A 17,603-nucleotide genomic window follows, 5' to 3' on the forward strand; every position below is an offset into this window, starting at 1 on the left:
CGAATCTCACACTTGGCGGGATCAACAATGGGAACCTCCATATCGCACGGCTGCTGAGCCAAGAATGAGCCGCCCAGCGAAGCGTGGCCAGGGAAAAGCGAGAGTGGGGGAACAGCTGCGAGCAGCAGTGTTGCCAGACTTCACCTTGCACCTTAAATATACAACAGGTATAACAAAACATGACCTAGACAGTTGGATAAAAACAAGGGAGGCAACTGTAGGTAGTGATGGAAGTGGCACTTGGTCTTTTTCAGCAGCTTCCAGTGAAAAAAATCACAGTTTGGAGCAGAAATATATGCTTTTAGAGCAAGAAAAGAATGCTTTTGAGCAGCAACTTACTACTCCAGTGCAAGGAAGACACACTGTGTAAGTTAGTACTTTCTGAAACATTGCATACAACACATGTTATGCTAAGATGCCAGTATTTTTTCTCGAACTTGCTCTTCCATTCTTTTTTTTATACAAGATGATGAAAATAAGTGCTAACTTAATCCTAATTCACAGTTAAATCTGCATTCAAATAAAGAGTTAACCCCCCATCAAGCCACGCACCATAATTGGGTGGCTGAACCATATCGACACTATATATCCCTAACATTGAAATTACTAGCTGAGCAAGTTGGTAGATGATCAGAAGCATGACTTAGCAGTGAAAATACAGATGGAACAGAAACAATCATGTTATTCTAACTGCCTTAGCAGGAATAGGTTCAACAGCCTCTGTGTTGCGTGATTTGTACACCCGTGGCTACCTCCGTCTCCCATTATCATATTTTTTTTCTATGTCGAAGCTGCCTAGTCATAATAAAATGTGCCTCAGAGTTCCACAGTGCCATATTGGAGTAGAGAAACATGCCAAGAGATGAGCTCCTGCAACTCTAGTCAAGCATCTCACAGGAAGGACAAGGACGCAGCTGCCTATGAACACCAAGCTTCTAGAGCTTGAGACAGTACCACCCTAGCAAGTGACTGCAAGACTTAAGGAGATACGCCAGTGCAAACAGACATACTACAACTGAGGTGCAAGAGGAGTGGAGAGTCTGCACCCTGGGTCCGTGCGACAACCGAACAGGTGCGGTCACAGAAAACCGCACACCCAGTTCCTACATCGTGGCAAACGAACATGGTCAAGAGCTTTGTTGCAACAGAGAGCATCCCCGCTCCCACAGCCCCACATCAACAGCAGCAACGATGCAACAGCCTACAGGACCCCAACCCCTGGCACGAAGGTGAAGCTCAAGAAAGCGCTGAAAGCCACGTGCTGCCGAAAGCCACGATGCTATGTGGAGTGCGACTGAAGCCTTAGTTCCAAATGTCATTTTCTTTCACTAAAGAAAGGGAGATGTGACCAGCAACATTGTCACATGCATCACCAATGCCACATCCCTCCTTAATTATTTGTAATCAAAGGACGCCTATAAAATGTCTGTTTCTTAGTGGCCAAAATGTGCAGTTGTGTGTGTAGCAGGGTCCACAGGATAGGCAACGCAAAAAAGAAGTACAAACAGAGTACAAGTAGAAGCAGATGAGCGATTTCATAACGTGCCACCGTGCCGTAAATCTGCCTCTACTATTAACAGGTACAAGGCTCAAGGTGTGACCCGACCAAGCACACGCTACAGTGTTGAGCTTGGCCCAAAGGCCATGATGCTACATGGTTGAACACAGCGAGGCGGTGTCCTGCAGCGTAAATGGTGCCACCTGATCCCCTTTGTTCCTGCAAGAGAACCGCAGACAACTTCACCAGGTATGCAAGAGCCACCGCAGCATTTTGTTGCAGTCCGAGGACCACCGTCTTCGAGCACAACAGGTTCAGGAAATGCCCAGGGACAGTCCTCTATGGATAGTGATCGAGTAGTGTGGATGTGTAGTGGCCAACGTGTTGTTTCCCCAGATCACCTACACCTTTACTTCGTTCCTGGCCTCGCCTCTCTCCTCTGGTCTTTAAGAGGGGAATGCCACTGTTCTGTACATCAAAAGTTCCTGGCTCCCTCTGGATGTTGGTTGACTGTATATGTACTGGCCTTAGAATAAAGGTCAATAAAGGTCACTTGCTCGTTTAGAATTGAGCGTGTCAGGTGTCTGTCTTTCTGTGCGGTCACAAAGAGTGGTATGGGCCTACAAGCCTACACCGGTCATATTCACACATAAAAGATGTGAGGAACATTGTGCAAACATAGTACCTAGCATAGCACCATCAAACGAAGCAATAATAAATAGCAGCTTAGCAATCTAGCTGTCATAAATCTAGGAAAATTTATTGGACTTCAAGAAAGCCAAACTTTAGAGCGAAATTGAGCCTGAATAAAACTATCAGTGGTCGGGCCATATTACTTAATATTTGCTTTCATTGTTCACATTGTTCATTTCACATTTGGGTTACTGAACATGTGCCCTTTGCATTATGGCGAGCAGTTGCTCAAGCAAGTCTTCTATTCATAGCTGCAAGAATCCGAGATAAACAGAGTAACAGTATAAAATGCAAGGCAAAAAACAGTCGAGAAACAGGCAAGAAATGCTACATAGAGTGCCATTAAAATTTGCAAGTGCTCACCTACTCACGCATTATCTGCAACAGCAAGCCCCACAATGGAGAAAATTTTTTTCTTCTTGATCTATGCACAAAACTCACTGGCAACAACAGCAACATGCATAAGAACCAGTTTAAACCTTTGCATTGTAGGAGAAGAAATTGGCCAAGCTGAAAGCCCGAATGCACCCCATTCACAAAGGCAAATTCAACAAAGAAGAGCAACAGCACTCAATAAAAGATAAAAGCTGCAAACGACCAATCTACCACCCACTAATGCACTGCAAGGCACAAGGAAACGAGCTGCTCCAGAGTTGCACACGAGTGTCCCCACGAGTGTGGTCTGACTTTAAAAAGACTGACAGTCAATGTTCATTGTACCCCCCCCCCCCCCCCCCCCTTTTTTTTGGTGCAATGGAAAACCTACCGGTCAAGAGTGTCTAATCAAGAAGTCCTACTGTGGAAAACACCCTGGAACATCTTTTATCAAAATTTTTCAATCTGCCTTAAGGATGTAGTTCACTGGAAGCATGCTGAAAACAGTGATAGGTAAGCACAAAGGCGATTATACACTGGCAATAGTGGGAGGCAGACGACAAGTGTGGCCATAGCTGCAACAAAGTACGCTTTTTTTGTCAAGTCTATATTCCCGCGATTCATGTTTTCTGAATTGTTAAATTATTTGTGCAATAATAGCGACATATTTTTGTAGTTTTCTGTCCGTGCCACAGTCTGAAGGCATGCGTGTCACTGAAATGGCTGAGTGGATGTAGAGGTAATCCTTAGGAGTGGAACTTGCAAAAAGAAAAAGAAAGCCTCACAGGTTTATTATGTGTAGGTACATTGTTGCCGAACATAGGAGTAATTTCTCAGATTGAATACAACAAAATTTGAAAAGTGCAAGAAGTGAAACCAATATAGAATATGTTTAAAATAGTTTTAAGAAATGAACAGCTATTACCAAAATATGCGTGAAACAATGTGCACGTTCTGGTGTTCATAACATTAGTAAGTTCTTTTAGTTCCATCGCACGTTATGAAGCACTGTTTATTAAATGCACAAATGGAGCAGAAGGAATGAATGAAGAAATCACTCGCATACAAAAAGCTCTTCAGAGTGTGCAAATGGGCTCTGTATAGCCAGGAAAGTCTGGCTGCCGCAGAAGCGTATAAAGCCTCTAGCACGCACGCTCTCATGTGTTATGCCTGTACTATGCCTACGGCGGAGGCATTTTCACGCCTTTGCTTCCATTTGAGGTTTATTTCTGTACAGGTAATCTTCTTAAGTGTTTGAAGGCTATTAGAATATATTTAAAATTACAAAGCGCCTACTATAAAGCATCAACTATTTGCACACCCTTAATCAAAACAGTTAATCCTTGTATTTGTTATTTGAAAAGCATGTCCTGTGCACAATTTTGTTGGTGAGGAAATTCCTGATGACAGACTGGCGCAACTGAAAATCAAAAAGAACCTTTTCAGATTTCAAAAAACAGGATTGGCCCAATTTCTTGCCTTCTGAGCACAAACGTATAATACAGTGCAGGTTTATAAGCCCAACTAAAGATGTCAAGTTTATACAAATATTTCTACAAATATATGTCATACTAGTGCTTAAGAAATGCTGGTGCATTAGTTGCAATTAAGTGTATGAAGGAATTAGGCATGGTGGACTTGACATTCGACCCAAACTTAAGTTACTTATTTATGTTACGTATAACAGCTTCTTTCTATGCTAATAATGAACTTCGAAATGTCGTCCCTCAACTTCTCTTGAGCCCCAGATACAATAAAATGCTAACATCGCTACATCGCATGCTGTCATTCAAGCATAGAAATACAGTACCAACAACAGACAATGAATACTCACAAACACTGGCACTTATTTGATGCTCTGAAGAAACAGACAGTCGAAAGCTAACTTAGTGAACAATCAATTCCTCTAAAAAAGTACCCATTTGAAAAAAGAAGAAAAAAAAAGATGTGGATAGAATAAGCTCAAGATAATTAAGGGTGAAGCAAGAAAACCACAACCTATGGCCAATTAATACATGAATTGGTCAAACAGAACAATTTCATATGTACCAATGAGAATACTGGAAAAAATAAACAGAGCTTAAAAAGCAGATCATTCAGTCATCTGTAATGTGAAAATAATACAACATACAATTACATACATAGTTTCCAGGGGCATGCAAACAGTAATTTTTGAGATAGCAACAAACATAGATTAATTTTAAAATAATGAAAAGTCACACTATGACAAAGCAATTTGGTGGTTTTACAGACTTCAACATATCAAGGTTTAACTGTATATTTAAAATTTTCTCAGCTATAAAAGCCTTTGTGTGGATCAGTTCTCATAACCCATTTTGCTCTGTGCTCTGTAACATGTTGAGAAACGATCTAGAGAAAATATGGCGACTCCAAAAAAGCGTTTCAGGCATCCTTTTAACTTCACCTCAGGGGGTTGCCATCTAAATACATTTGAAAGGAAAGATTGTTTTTCTTGACAACTACTGCACCAAACTTGATGAGGCTTGTTGCAGTTAAAAGAAATACAATCTCATGGCTGTTGGTAGCGTATTTTTTTACTTAGGCCACCAATCTCATAATAAAACTTGTTGAAGATCACAAAGTTTCAGAAAAAGAAACAATCAAGTGTACAACTCAGCAATGAAAATGCTATCAAAGTTCTGTAAAACGAATCGAATAGGACATCTAAAGCAGACAAAATTGATGTATTAAACAAGGATTTCAATTATGCCACTAATTAGTGGCACCCTGTCAACGTTTAACAGCCGAGCTCTGTCGAGTGAGGCTAGCATAGCAGGACTCTTTGAGGAACTATCAGACATTCTTTGGGATATCCTCGGCTTTAGAGACATTAGGAAAACTGGCGAGGCTTATACACTGATTGATAACGAAGATGCCCTCCGCTATAGAGGTCATAGAAGCAATAGAAGGTTGGATTCCTAATCCACAAAGACATAGCAGGCAACATTGACGAATTCTACAGCAATGAGAGGGTACCAGTCATCATCATCATCACCAGCCTATATATGGCCACTTCAGCACAAAGGCCTCTTCCTGTGATGTGCAATTACCCCTGTCCTGCACCAACCGATTCCAACTAGCACCAGCAAATTTCCTAATTTCGTCGCACCACCTAGTCTTCTGCCATCCTCTACTGCGCTTCCTTTCTCTTGGTACCCATTCTGTAACCCAAATGGTCCAATGGTTATCTGATGTACGCATTATATGACCTGCCCAGCACGATTTTTTTCTCTCCATGTCTATTAGAATATCATCTATACCCATTTGCTCTCTCATCCAAACCACTCTCTTTCTGTCTCTTAAAAGTTATGCCTAGCATTCTTCGTTCCATCGCTCTTTGTGCGGTCCGTAACTTGTTCTCAAGCTTCTTTGTCAGTCTCCAGGTCTCTGCCCATATGTCAGCACTGGTAAAATGCAATGATTGTATACTTTCCTTTTCAATGATAATGTGGGTAGCAGCGGTCGTAATCAAACTTAACAAGAGGCATAGATTAAAGGTAGTACAAGCCTACACGCCAACATATAGTCACGATAATGAGGAAGTAGATCAGTTTTATGAAGATGTTCAATTAGCGATGAGAAAAGCGCAAACTCAATATACTGTAGTGATGGGCGACTTCAATGCAAAAGTGGGGAAAAAGCAGGCTGGTGAACAAGCAATTGGCAACTACGGCATAGATTCTAGGAATGCTAGAGGAGATATCCTGGTAGAATTTGCAGAAAGCTTCGAATAATGAACACCTTTTTCAGCAAGCGTAGCAACAGCCCTAATGGTGAAACAAGAAGTGAAATTGACTTCATACTTTCTGCTGATTGCAGCATAGTGCAGGATGTAGGAGTGAAAGGCAGGGTAAAGTGCAGTGATCATAGGCTAGTAAGGGCTAGCATTCACTCGATTTGAAGAAAGAGTAAAATTGGTCAAGAAGAAACAGGTCAACCTAGAGGCAGTAAGGGTAAAAGCAGACAAAGCCAGGCTGGTACAATATGCAGCCTTAGAACAGAGATGAAGATGACATAGAGGTAATGAATGAAACCATAACTAGGCTAGTTACAGAGGCAGCAACTGAAATGGGAGGCAAGGCATCAAGGCAATCAGTAGGCAAGCGTTGTGAAGTAACAGAGAACCTAATAAAGAAGTGACAAAGAATAAAAGCGTCCAACTAAATAATTAAGGTAAAATTTGCAGAACTGTGAAAACTGATCAAAAAGGCAGAAATAACTGCTATTCGAAACTATAATGTGAGAAAGACTGAAGAAGCCATAAAAAATGGATGCAGCCTGAAATCAGTGAGGAAGAAACTTGGCATAAGACAAAGCAAGATGTATGCACTAAAATATAAGCAGGGTAAATATCATCAGCAATCTCAAAGGTATAGTAAAAGCAGTTAAGGAATTCTATAAGGACACGTACAGTACCCAGAGGAGACAGGATACCTCCACTGAAACAGTAATGAACAGGATTTGGAAGCTCGTCCTATAACTAGCAATGAGGTCAGAAGAGCCTCGCAAGACATGAAATGAGGAAGCATGGCAGAGGAAGATGGAACAACAGTCAATTTAATCAAAGATGGAGGAGACATAATGCTTGGAAAACTGGCAGCTTTACCTATCTACAAAGTGTCTATTGATTGCAAGGGTCCCAGAAATCTGGAGGAATGCAAGCATTATACTAATCCACAAAACGGGAGACGTTAAAGAATTCAAAAATTATATGCCCATGAGCTCACTCCCAGTATTACATAAAATATTCACCAACATAATCTCCAAAAGAATGAGGGCAACCCTGGACTTTAGTCAACCAAGGGAACAGGCTGGCTTCAGGAAGGGGTACTCTACAATGGATCACGCCCACGTCATTAGTCGGGTAATCAAGAAATCCGCAGCATACAATAAGCCTCTCTGTATTGCTATCATAGATTACGAAAAGGCATTTGTTTCAGTAGAGATACCAGCAGTAATAGCTGCATTACGTAATCAAGAAGTACAAACCGCTTACGTAAATATCTTGGAAAATATGTAGAGAGATTTCACAGCTGCATTAATTATCCACAAGAAAAGTAGGAAGATACCTTTAACCCTTTCGCTGTCGGACCTTTCTGGCCGTGACGCTCCCCCAGTGTCGGCTTGGTTTCAGGGAACGAGCATAACAGGGAATGAACATAGCAATTTATTTTTGATTATGATTGGTATACAAATAACACAGTCAATGCAATATGCACATTTCAGTGTTCTGCAGCTGTTGTTAGTAAACATCATCACCATCATCATCAGCCTGACTAACATCCGTTCAACATCCGAATCTGACGATGCGGAACTCATCTCTTCCTCGCATGAGACGCTGTCCGAGCCCAAATACGAGCTCAGCTCGTATTCTGAATCGGAAGAGCCACCGCTACAATGAGCAGACGAAGGTCCTGCGCGCCTCAGCTATCCGAAAGTAACCACGCGCAGGAAGGATGCGCTTTCAGTCGCCAGCACAACGGAGAGAAATGGGACGTTGTGTGATCAAGAAGACAGAGGGAGAAGGAAGAAGGCTAAAACAAAGTTTGAAGGGCTTTACGTTTACTGCTGCAAGTCAGAAGTGTCGGTGCGGTGAGAGAGCGAAAGCAGCAATCGAGTCACTCTTTTCGGAGAGGCAACGACGCGTGCGCCTGAACTTGACGCGCCGCAGCAAACATACCAACAGAAGAAAAATTAAAAACTTCAAACTAGCGGAGATGGCAGAACAACCCTTGAACCCATAACTACACGTGCACGACGCATGATCCAGCGAACACGGAGGCACCGCGCCACTCAGCGAAGAGAAAGGGGGGAGTGGCAGTCGCACCGTACTCTTCAATACATGTACTAACACAGGTCGGGGCGAAAATACGAACTTGTAGAAAGAGTCAACAGATGGCATGGCCAGTTTAGGAGCGCCAGCTTTGCGCTCAGGCGTGAAATTTTGAACGCACGATAGAGAACGTACTGGTACGTCAGTGACACTGTGGAGGGGAAGCGCGATGACGTACCGGTACGTCCGTGACAGCGAAAGGGTTAAAGAAAGCAGTCAGAAAGGGAAACAATCTCTTCACTGCGTGCTTGGGAGAAGCAATTAAAGTGGGAGGTAAGGCACCAAGGTAACTATTAAGCAAGCTCTCTCATGTAACAAAAGACCTAATAAAGAAATGACAAAAAATGAAAGTGTCCAACTCAAGAGAAAGGATAGAATTCGTGGAACTGTCAAAACTGATCAAAAAGCGAAAATAAGAGATATTCGAAACTATAATGTGAGAAAGACTGAAGAAGTCGTAAAAATGGATGCAGCCTGAGATCGGTGAGAATGAAACTTGGCATAGGACAAACCAAGATATATGCACTGAAAGATAAGCAGGGTAATATCACTAGCAATCTCGAATATATAGTAAAAGCAGCGGAAGTATCCTATACTGACCTGTACAGTACCCAGAGGAGTCAGGATACCTCAATTAGAAACAGTAATGAACAGGATACAGGAACTCCTCCCATAACTAGTGATGAGGTCAGAAAGGCCTTGCAAGCCATGAAACAAGGATGAGCGGCAAGAGAAGACAGAGTAACAGTCCATTTAATCAAAGATGGAGGAGACATAATGCTTGGAAAACTGGCAGTTCTTTATACAAAGCGTCTATCGACTACAAGGGTCCCAGAAAACTGGAAGAATGCAAACAATATACTGATCTATAAAAAGGGAGACGTTAAAGAAATGAAAAATTATAGGCCCATTAGCTTACACCATGTATTATATAGAATATTCACCAAAATAATCTCCAGTAGAGTAAGGGCAACACTGGACTTTAGTCAACCAAAAGAACAGGTTGGCTTCAGGAAAGGGTACTCTACAATGGATCACGCCCATGTCATTATTCAGGTAATTGAGAAATCCTCAGAGTACAATCAGCTTCTCTACATGGCTTTCGTAGATTATGAAAAGGCATTTGATTCCGAAGAGATACGTCCAGACAGAGGCATTACATAATCAAGGAGTACAGGAGGCATACGTGAATATCTTGGAAAATATCTACAAAGATTCCACAGCTGCCTTGATTCTCCACAAGAAAAGTAGAAAGAAACGTATAAGGAAAGGGGTCAGAATGGGAAACAATCTCTCCACTGCATGCTTGGATGAAGCATTCAAGCTATTAAACTGGGAAGGCTTAGGATTAAGGATCGACAGGGAATATCTCACCAACCTTCGGTTTGTCGATGACATTGTTCTATTCAGCAACACAGCAGACGAGTTACAACAAATGATTGAGAACCTTAACAGAGAGAATGTAAAAGTGTGGTTGAAGATTATTAAGCAAGAAGACAAAGATAATGATGAATAGATTGGCAAGGGAGCAAGAGTTCAGGATCGCAAGTCAGCCTCTAGAGTCTGTGAAGGAGTACATTTACCTAGGTCTACTAATCACAGGGAACCCTGACCATGAGAAGGAAATTCATAGAATAATAAAAATGAATTGGATTGCATACAGAAAGCATTGTCATCTCCTGACTGGGAGCTTACCATTATTATTGAAAAGGATGGTCCACAATCGGTGCATTTTACTGGTGCTGACATATAAGGCAGAGACTTAGAGATTGACAAAGAAGCTTAAAAACAAGTTGAGAACCGCACAAAGAGTGATGTAACGAAGTACGCCAGGCATCACATTAAGAGACAGAAAGAGAGCGGTTTGGACTAGACAGCAAATGGGGATAGTCGATATTCTAATTGACATCAATAGGGAAAAATGGAGCTAGGCAGGTCATGCAATGGGGTAGATAACCGTTGGACCATTAGGGTTACAGAAAGGGTACCAGGAGAAGGGAAACGCAGTCAAATATGGTAAAAGGCTAGGTGGAGCGATGAAATTAGGAAATTTGCAGGCGCTAGTTGGAATCGGTTGGCGCAGGAATGGGGTAATTGCAGATTGCAGGGAGAGGCTTTCAACCCACACTGGACATAAAATAGGCTGATGGTGATGACATTTGCAAAGTCCCCGAAAACAATGTGACAATTTCACGAAAGATATAAATTGATAAAACAAATTTCTACACTTTGGATTATTATCATATACAGCTTACAGAACTACGATACCTATTCCAGGTGCAGAGCTACAAATTTATAAACATATTGCTTCAATTTTTTTTTCAAGCTGAAACAATCTTTGTAAATTCCTGTTATAACATTCAGGCCTTCAACCAAAAATCTGCTTCCAGCAATGGCCAGAGTTCAATCTTATCTCTCACATGTAACAAATTTCCTTATAATCGGTCCACTGGTTATCTCAGAAAAGCATTACTGCATTCTACATGCGTTTATAGGCAGCATCAGAGTGGGGCCCGAGGGAAAGCGTCCACTTAGGAGCATGTGGAGACACTTGTGCTACCTGATGCTGTAGAACACTACGTAACACGCTGCACATATGTAGATTTTTAATTCAAACTCTAGTTCAACGAGATTGTTGAGATACCCTACAGTATCATGGTGCTGTGCTCTTTTAAGTCTGTTCAAGTGATGAGGTCCTGGAGCAGAGGGTGAAACTACATGGCCAGTCATCTGGATGAAGGCACTGGTGTGTCTTCAGGGCATTCTGCAACAAGATCCTCTGAGGGCAGAGTGGGCATTGAAGTGGCTTCCTGCTTCTTGTGTTTTTGGAGGCTCTTAGAGCATGAAGTGCGCATATGGGCTTTCATGTGATCATTGCGAGTGAAGCGCAGAGAGCATGATGGGCACTGATATGGCTTCAAACCTGTGTGGGTGTACAGGTGTTTTACCAGTTGGTCCTTAAACACGAATCTCTGAGAGCATGAAGGGCACTTAAATGGCTTCTCGCCTGTGTGGATGCGCAGGTGCTGAGTGAGGGCGCCCTTTCGTAGGAAGCTCCGAGAGCATGAAGGACACTGATATGGCCTCTCGCCTGTGTGGCTGCGCATGTGAACAATTAAGCGGCTTTTGTGAAAAAAGCCCCGAGAGCATGAAGTGCACTGATATGGCTTCTCGCCTGTGTGGGTGTACAGGTGTTTTACCAGTTGGTCCTTAACCAAGAATACCTGAGAGCATGAAGGGCACTCAAATGGGTTCTCGCGTTCGTGGATCCGCAGGTGCTTCGCGAGGTGGTTGTTTTGTGAGTAGCCCTTAGAGCATGAAGGACACTTATATGGCTTCTCGCCTGTGTGGCTGCGCATGTGACGATCTAAGCGGCTTTTGTGAAGAAATGCCAGAGGGCATAAAGCGCACTGATATGTCTTCTCACGTGTGTGGGTGGGCAGGTGCCGATTGAAGGCGCTCTTTCCTGAGAAGCTCCGAGAGCATGTAGGGCACTTAAATGTCTTCACGGTATTGTGGGTGCGCATGTGAATATAGACGGCGCTCTTCCGTGCGAAGCTCTGAGAGCATGAAGGACACTGATATGGCTTCTCACCTGTGTGGCTGCGCATGTGGTTAATTAAGCGGCATTTGTAACGAAAGCTCCGAGAGCATGAAGCGCACTGATATGGCTTCTCGCCAGTGTGTGTGTTGATCACATGGGCATTCAGGCTCTCCTTGCGTGAGAAGCTCTGAGAAGATGAAGGGCACTCAAACGGCTTCTCGGCAGTATGGACGCTGGCGTGTGCTTCCAGAAGAAATAGTTCATCGGCCTCATAGTCACACAGGTGACATCGGTGCAGGCATCCTTGCCTTGAGTTGTCACTTTTGGCAGTGGATGGAGAAATACAGGGCCTCGACGCTGCACAAATAAAACAAAAGCGCTTATGAGTTATTATGAAATGCGAAAAAAGAAGACAGATGGTAAATTTAATAACAAGCTGCTTTTTTTTTTATTTAGAAGATCTGGGTGATCTTAAGTAGGATGAAATAAAAAGCTTCTAATAGCCCTTTTTATTTTACTCAATACTTCTGCGTTTGAATTATTCATGTCACCGTTTGTGAAGTCCGCTTATAAATAATATTTTTTCAGAGAGCTAAAAAATCCCAAATGAGAGAATGTGGAGTGTCTTTTAGATTGCTACGACTCTTACAGATGACTAAAAATGCTAGGACCAAGCTTGCTCTTTTATCCTCAATGAGCACTTGAGGCCCGTGAGTGATCAAGTGGCTTTCCACTTGATCACACACTGAACTTTGGCAATGTTTTCGTAAGTTGAGATTGCAAGGAGCTGGCTAGGAAATAATGTATCTTTCCCCATATAACCCATAAATACGTACAACCCGCATCCTCTTTCAGAAAAGCCCAGAAGGAAAAAAAATAATGTGTGCATATACCGTATGGAAATAACTGCATACAACCCTCAGATGTTTACAATAACAGCATCTGTTTGGAGATAAACGACTTGTCCACGTAGGATCTTCAGCCAGTGACTCTGCTTTGCTGTTTTCAGAGACTGGAGCCGGGCCATTAAGCATGGTTTATTGAGACCCAAGTTATACTTTGCCAGTGCCATGTGCACTATTCACCAACTGCTAAACGCTAAATAGCGACCCATGTAGAGGAGGAAAATGAAAATAACTGACAGCGCCGGACGGGAGAAGGGAGCTTCCACACACAGGTGGGAAAAACTGTGGGATTCCTCAGGAGATAACAAAAGTGTAGGTAGTCAAGAAATTAGCCCTGAAGTGTGGCTTTATGCCAGCGCACATTGCACTGCCATGGACCCGCACCTCAAATCGAAATCCCAATTATTCATACACTGATCCTGTCCTCACAGTAAAATTTTTCCGGGAACCGACCAGGAATAGTGCAAACCAACCGCTCCCTTTGCAAAGCGCAATGCATTTTAACACACTAACAGGTGAAGGTATGGTAGTGTTTGCGAAGGGAAGCACCGAGCACCATCGGTGGCTCCAAAGGAACGACATCTACACTAGTTTCATACCCTTCGCCCAACTTATCCCTCAGTTGCAGTGAGGGCGTTTATATATATATATATATACACGAGGATCGATCCAGAATTAAAGTTTCCATGAATTTTATAAATAGACAACATTGGTTATTCGCATAGAAATTTACATCATTGGAAAAATGAAACTTTGCTCTATTTTCATATATAATCGCCATCTCTTTCTAGGCATTTTTGTAAAAGGTGCTCCAATTTCTGTATCCTAGTGTCGTAGAACTCCGCCGCCAACCCGTTGAGGAAGCATTTCACCTCTTCTTTGACTTCACAGTTGCCACGAAAGCGTTGGCCATTCAAATGTTCCTTTAACTTGGGGAAGAAGTGATAATCGCTAGGCGCCATGTCTGGACTGTACAGCGAGTGGGGCAAGACATTCCACCCAAAGTTTGTCAAAACTACGTGGGTTTGATGGGAGAAGTGAGGTCGGGTGTTGTCGTGAAACAGCATTACACCGGCTGCCAGTCATCCTCGCTGGCAGTTCTGGATAGCTCGCCTGAGTTTCCTTAGTGTTGCACAATAACTGTTCTGAGTTGACTGTTACCCCACGTTTGATGAAATCGATCAGCAGTATCTAGTTACGATCCCAAGAAACACTGGCCATGACTTTGCCAGCAAAAGGAGATAGTTTGAACTTCTTTGCGACAGCGGACTCTGGGTGACACCACTATATGGATTTTTGTTTCGTTTCAGGAGTGAGATGAAACACCCACATTTCGTCTCCCGTAACAATGGAGTAACTACCCTTCCTTATCTTCTTTACAGTTTTGAAGAAACTGGCGTGCACAATCAGGCATTTCTTCTTGTCGTTTGATGTCAATAGCCATGGTACCCATCGAGCACAACACTTGTGATACCCCAATTTTTCAGTCAAAGGCCTTTCCACTTTACCGTGAGAACTCCCAGGAATCTGAGCAACAAGTTCACGGACGCTGATCCTTCTGTTTTGAAGCACTTCGCATTGGGCCATTCGAAACTGACGGTCTTCCACTATGTTCTTCATCGTGGACTTCCTTCCGACCGGCACTCAACTCCTTGCACCACTTTCGGACGTGTTGAATGGACGTACACTTGTCACCATACACCTCTGATAACTGACAATGAATATCCACAGGTGGAGACCCTGTGGCATGCAAAAAGCGAATTACGAAACGAATCTAACACTTGGCAGAAATCAACAATGGAAACCTCCATACCGCACAGCTGCTCAGCCAAGAATGAGTCCCCCAGCGAAGCGTGGCCGGGGGGAATCAAGAGTGGGGGAACAGCTGCGCGCAGCAGTATTGCCAAGTTTCACCTTGCACCTTAAATATGCAACAGGTATAACAAAACATAACCTAAACAGTTAGATAAAAACAAGGGAGGCAACTGTAGGCAGTGATGGAAGTGGCACTTGGTCTTTCTGAACAGCTTCTAGCAGAAAAAAATCGCAGTATGGAGCAGAAATAGATGCTTTTAGAGCAACAAAAGAATGCTTTTGAGCAGCAACTTACTGCTCCAACGCAAGGAAGACACACTGTGTAAGTTAGTACTTTCTGAAACATTGCATACAACATGTATTATGCTAAGATGCCAGTATTTTTTCTCCAACTTGCTCTTCCATTTTTTTTTATACAAGATGATGAAGATAAGTGCTAACTTAATTCTAATTCACAGTTAAATCTACATTCAAATAAATAGTTAACCATCTTATTAACCCCCCATCAAGCCGTGCTTGGCTTCATTATTTATTTCACCTGGTAAATGTTTTAAACTATTCTAGCATTTCAGACGCTAAACAATAAGGTTGAATGCACGTAGCCGCCCAATTCTTTATCAATACGGTGCAAGCGCTGTATCCTCACACATTATAAATACTGCGTAAGGATAAGCTCATGCACTTAAAGCTCATGCTAGTCAAAGCACATGGTCTTCTACGCTGTTCCAAGGAAAGCACTGGCACACTACCTGTTTGGCACTTCCGCAATTTTCATAAATAATTGGGTGGCCGTACTATATTTACACTATATAGGTATCCCAACAACAGAAATTACTTGCTAAGCAAGTTGGTAGTTTATCAGAAGCACAACTTAGCAGTGCAGATACAGATGAAACTGAAACAATAATTTTATTCAAACTGTGCTCGCAGGAATAGATTCAACAGCATCATTGTTTCATGACTTGTACACTCGTGGCTACTTCCTTCTACCGTTATCATATTTTTTTTCTATGTCGAAGCTGCCTAGTCACAATAAAATGTGTCTCATGCAGTTGTCAATCAAGATATAAGGTTTCTGTCAATTCAAGAACTGTGTGCTTAGTGCGATAAAATATAGCCTGTCTTTTTTGGGTTGATTTTCAAGCAACTTCTTCTGGACCAATTTAATACCTGTGCAAGCACATCATTTGCTAAAGACACCATCCTACCTGGCTTTATACACCCCCCCCAAAAAAGTGCTTTATCATCTGCATAGCCAACCCATTGACAATTTGTAAGAGCCAAAAATGTCGTTTATACAGCCAATGAACAAGAGCGGCCCATGTATGCTACCTTGAGGCAGTCCAGTGTTAATGTTGTTTGACTGTGAATTGAAATTACAATGTGAAAGAAACTGACTTCGGTACTGTAGATATGAACGCAGAAGGGCGCTCGACTTCCTACGCACGCCATACTGTTCTAGATTTATACAGTAAGAGATTACGTTGCACGCAGTCAAAAGCTTTCTAAAGTCAATGTATACACCTAAGACAAGGTGTTTATCCTCAAAGACGAGAAGAGCTTGTTTAGCGAGAAGAGCTTGTTCTGTAGAGTTGCCTTTCAAAAAACCTTATTGGGGCTTGGAAATCAGACTGTGTTTATTTAAGAATCCAAACAGCCCCACATGCATAATCTTTTTCAATCCTTTGGATGACACTGGTAGTATAGATATCGACCTAAAGTTTGCTCAATCATTTTCATCACCACCCTTGTGAATCGCACTTACTCTCGCCGTTTGCATGTTTTGTGGAAAACAGCTAGTTTCATGCACTAAATTAAACATTTGCATGAGGATAGGATGAATGATGTTTATAATATATTTGATACGGCGAATTTGCATGTTTTTTGCATCAAGTGTTCTTGAATTCTTTAGGCTGTTAAATATCTCTACAACTTCAACCTCTGTTGTCGGAAAAAACATCATACTAGAAGAGAATGTGCTGCTTTCCTGAATAAGATACAGATTTACGTTGTAAGGATTTGGCTGGCCTACTGCAACAAAATGGTCATTCAGTGCATCTGACAAGTCTATTCGATCTTTCATTTGAACATTAATGCACAGAGCTGAAATTGTACAGTCAGCCTTAGGATAAATTATGGTGTTTAGTCATTTCCACAGCAGCTCAGTATTGTTGGCCGTGACAGAAAAAAAACATAGCATAATACTCATCCTTCGCACTCTTAAGTCTGGCATTAAAGCAATTTTTAAAATAAATAACAATTTTCCACTTGCTAGGATTTCTGTTTTTAATAAAATCCAAGTAAAGGCAGTTTTTAGTTTGATTTGGCTGCGAAGATCACTGGTTAGCCATGGCTTTCGTGAATTCTTACTTCTAGAGTGTGCAACATAGGGGGAGTGTTTTTTGTAGAGTGTTAATAGATCAGTGATGAAAGTCTCGTACCTGAAATTTGTGTCATGTTTTGCAAGAACTTGGCGTCATCATGAGTTTTGACATCCTCATGAAAAGCCTCTGAAAGCACTCTTTATATCTTGGAGATGCCGCAATGGCTCAAAATGTTTCTTGATTCCCCCTGTCTTTGCGGGACTCCGCGGTGATGACGTCGACGATTGGATCGACCATTACGACCGCGTGAGTTCTTGCCACAAGTGGAACGACACCCAGAAATTGAGGCACGTCGCATTCTACTTGACCGGTGTTGCAAAGAAGTGGTATTTCAACCACAAATCCCACATCGTGGATTGGTCCACGTATACCTCCAAGCTGCGGCAAATCTTCGCTTCCTCACCTGGCCGTGCAGAAGTCGCCAAACAGAAGCTGGGCACGTGCCTCCAACTTCCACAGGAGTCTTACACATACATAGAGGATGTCTTCGTTCTGTGCCACCGTGCGAACCCTAGCATGACGGAAGCCGAACGCG

General features: G+C 42.4%; 1 protein-coding gene across 5 annotated transcripts in view; it reads right to left on the reverse strand.

Moving 5' to 3' along the window:
• LOC139048947 (gastrula zinc finger protein XlCGF57.1-like) overlaps window positions 1-17,603 on the reverse strand; it is a 39,869-nt gene that overhangs the window by 7,454 nt on the left and 14,812 nt on the right. For 4 of the 5 annotated variants that reach the window (XM_070523941.1, XM_070523944.1, XM_070523943.1 and 1 more), the window contains exon 4: window positions 3,326-12,321. The exons of the other annotated variant lie outside the window; for it this stretch is intronic. In XM_070523941.1, the coding sequence (XP_070380042.1) occupies window positions 11,147-12,321 (1,175 nt within the window). In that variant the 3' untranslated portion in view covers window positions 3,326-11,146. Of the gene's footprint in view, window positions 1-3,325; window positions 12,322-17,603 lie in introns of those variants that run through there. 5 annotated transcript variants of the gene reach the window in all.

This window comes from Dermacentor albipictus, chromosome 8, assembly GCF_038994185.2.
Source record: "Dermacentor albipictus isolate Rhodes 1998 colony chromosome 8, USDA_Dalb.pri_finalv2, whole genome shotgun sequence".
NCBI lineage: Eukaryota > Metazoa > Arthropoda > Arachnida > Ixodida > Ixodidae > Dermacentor > Dermacentor albipictus.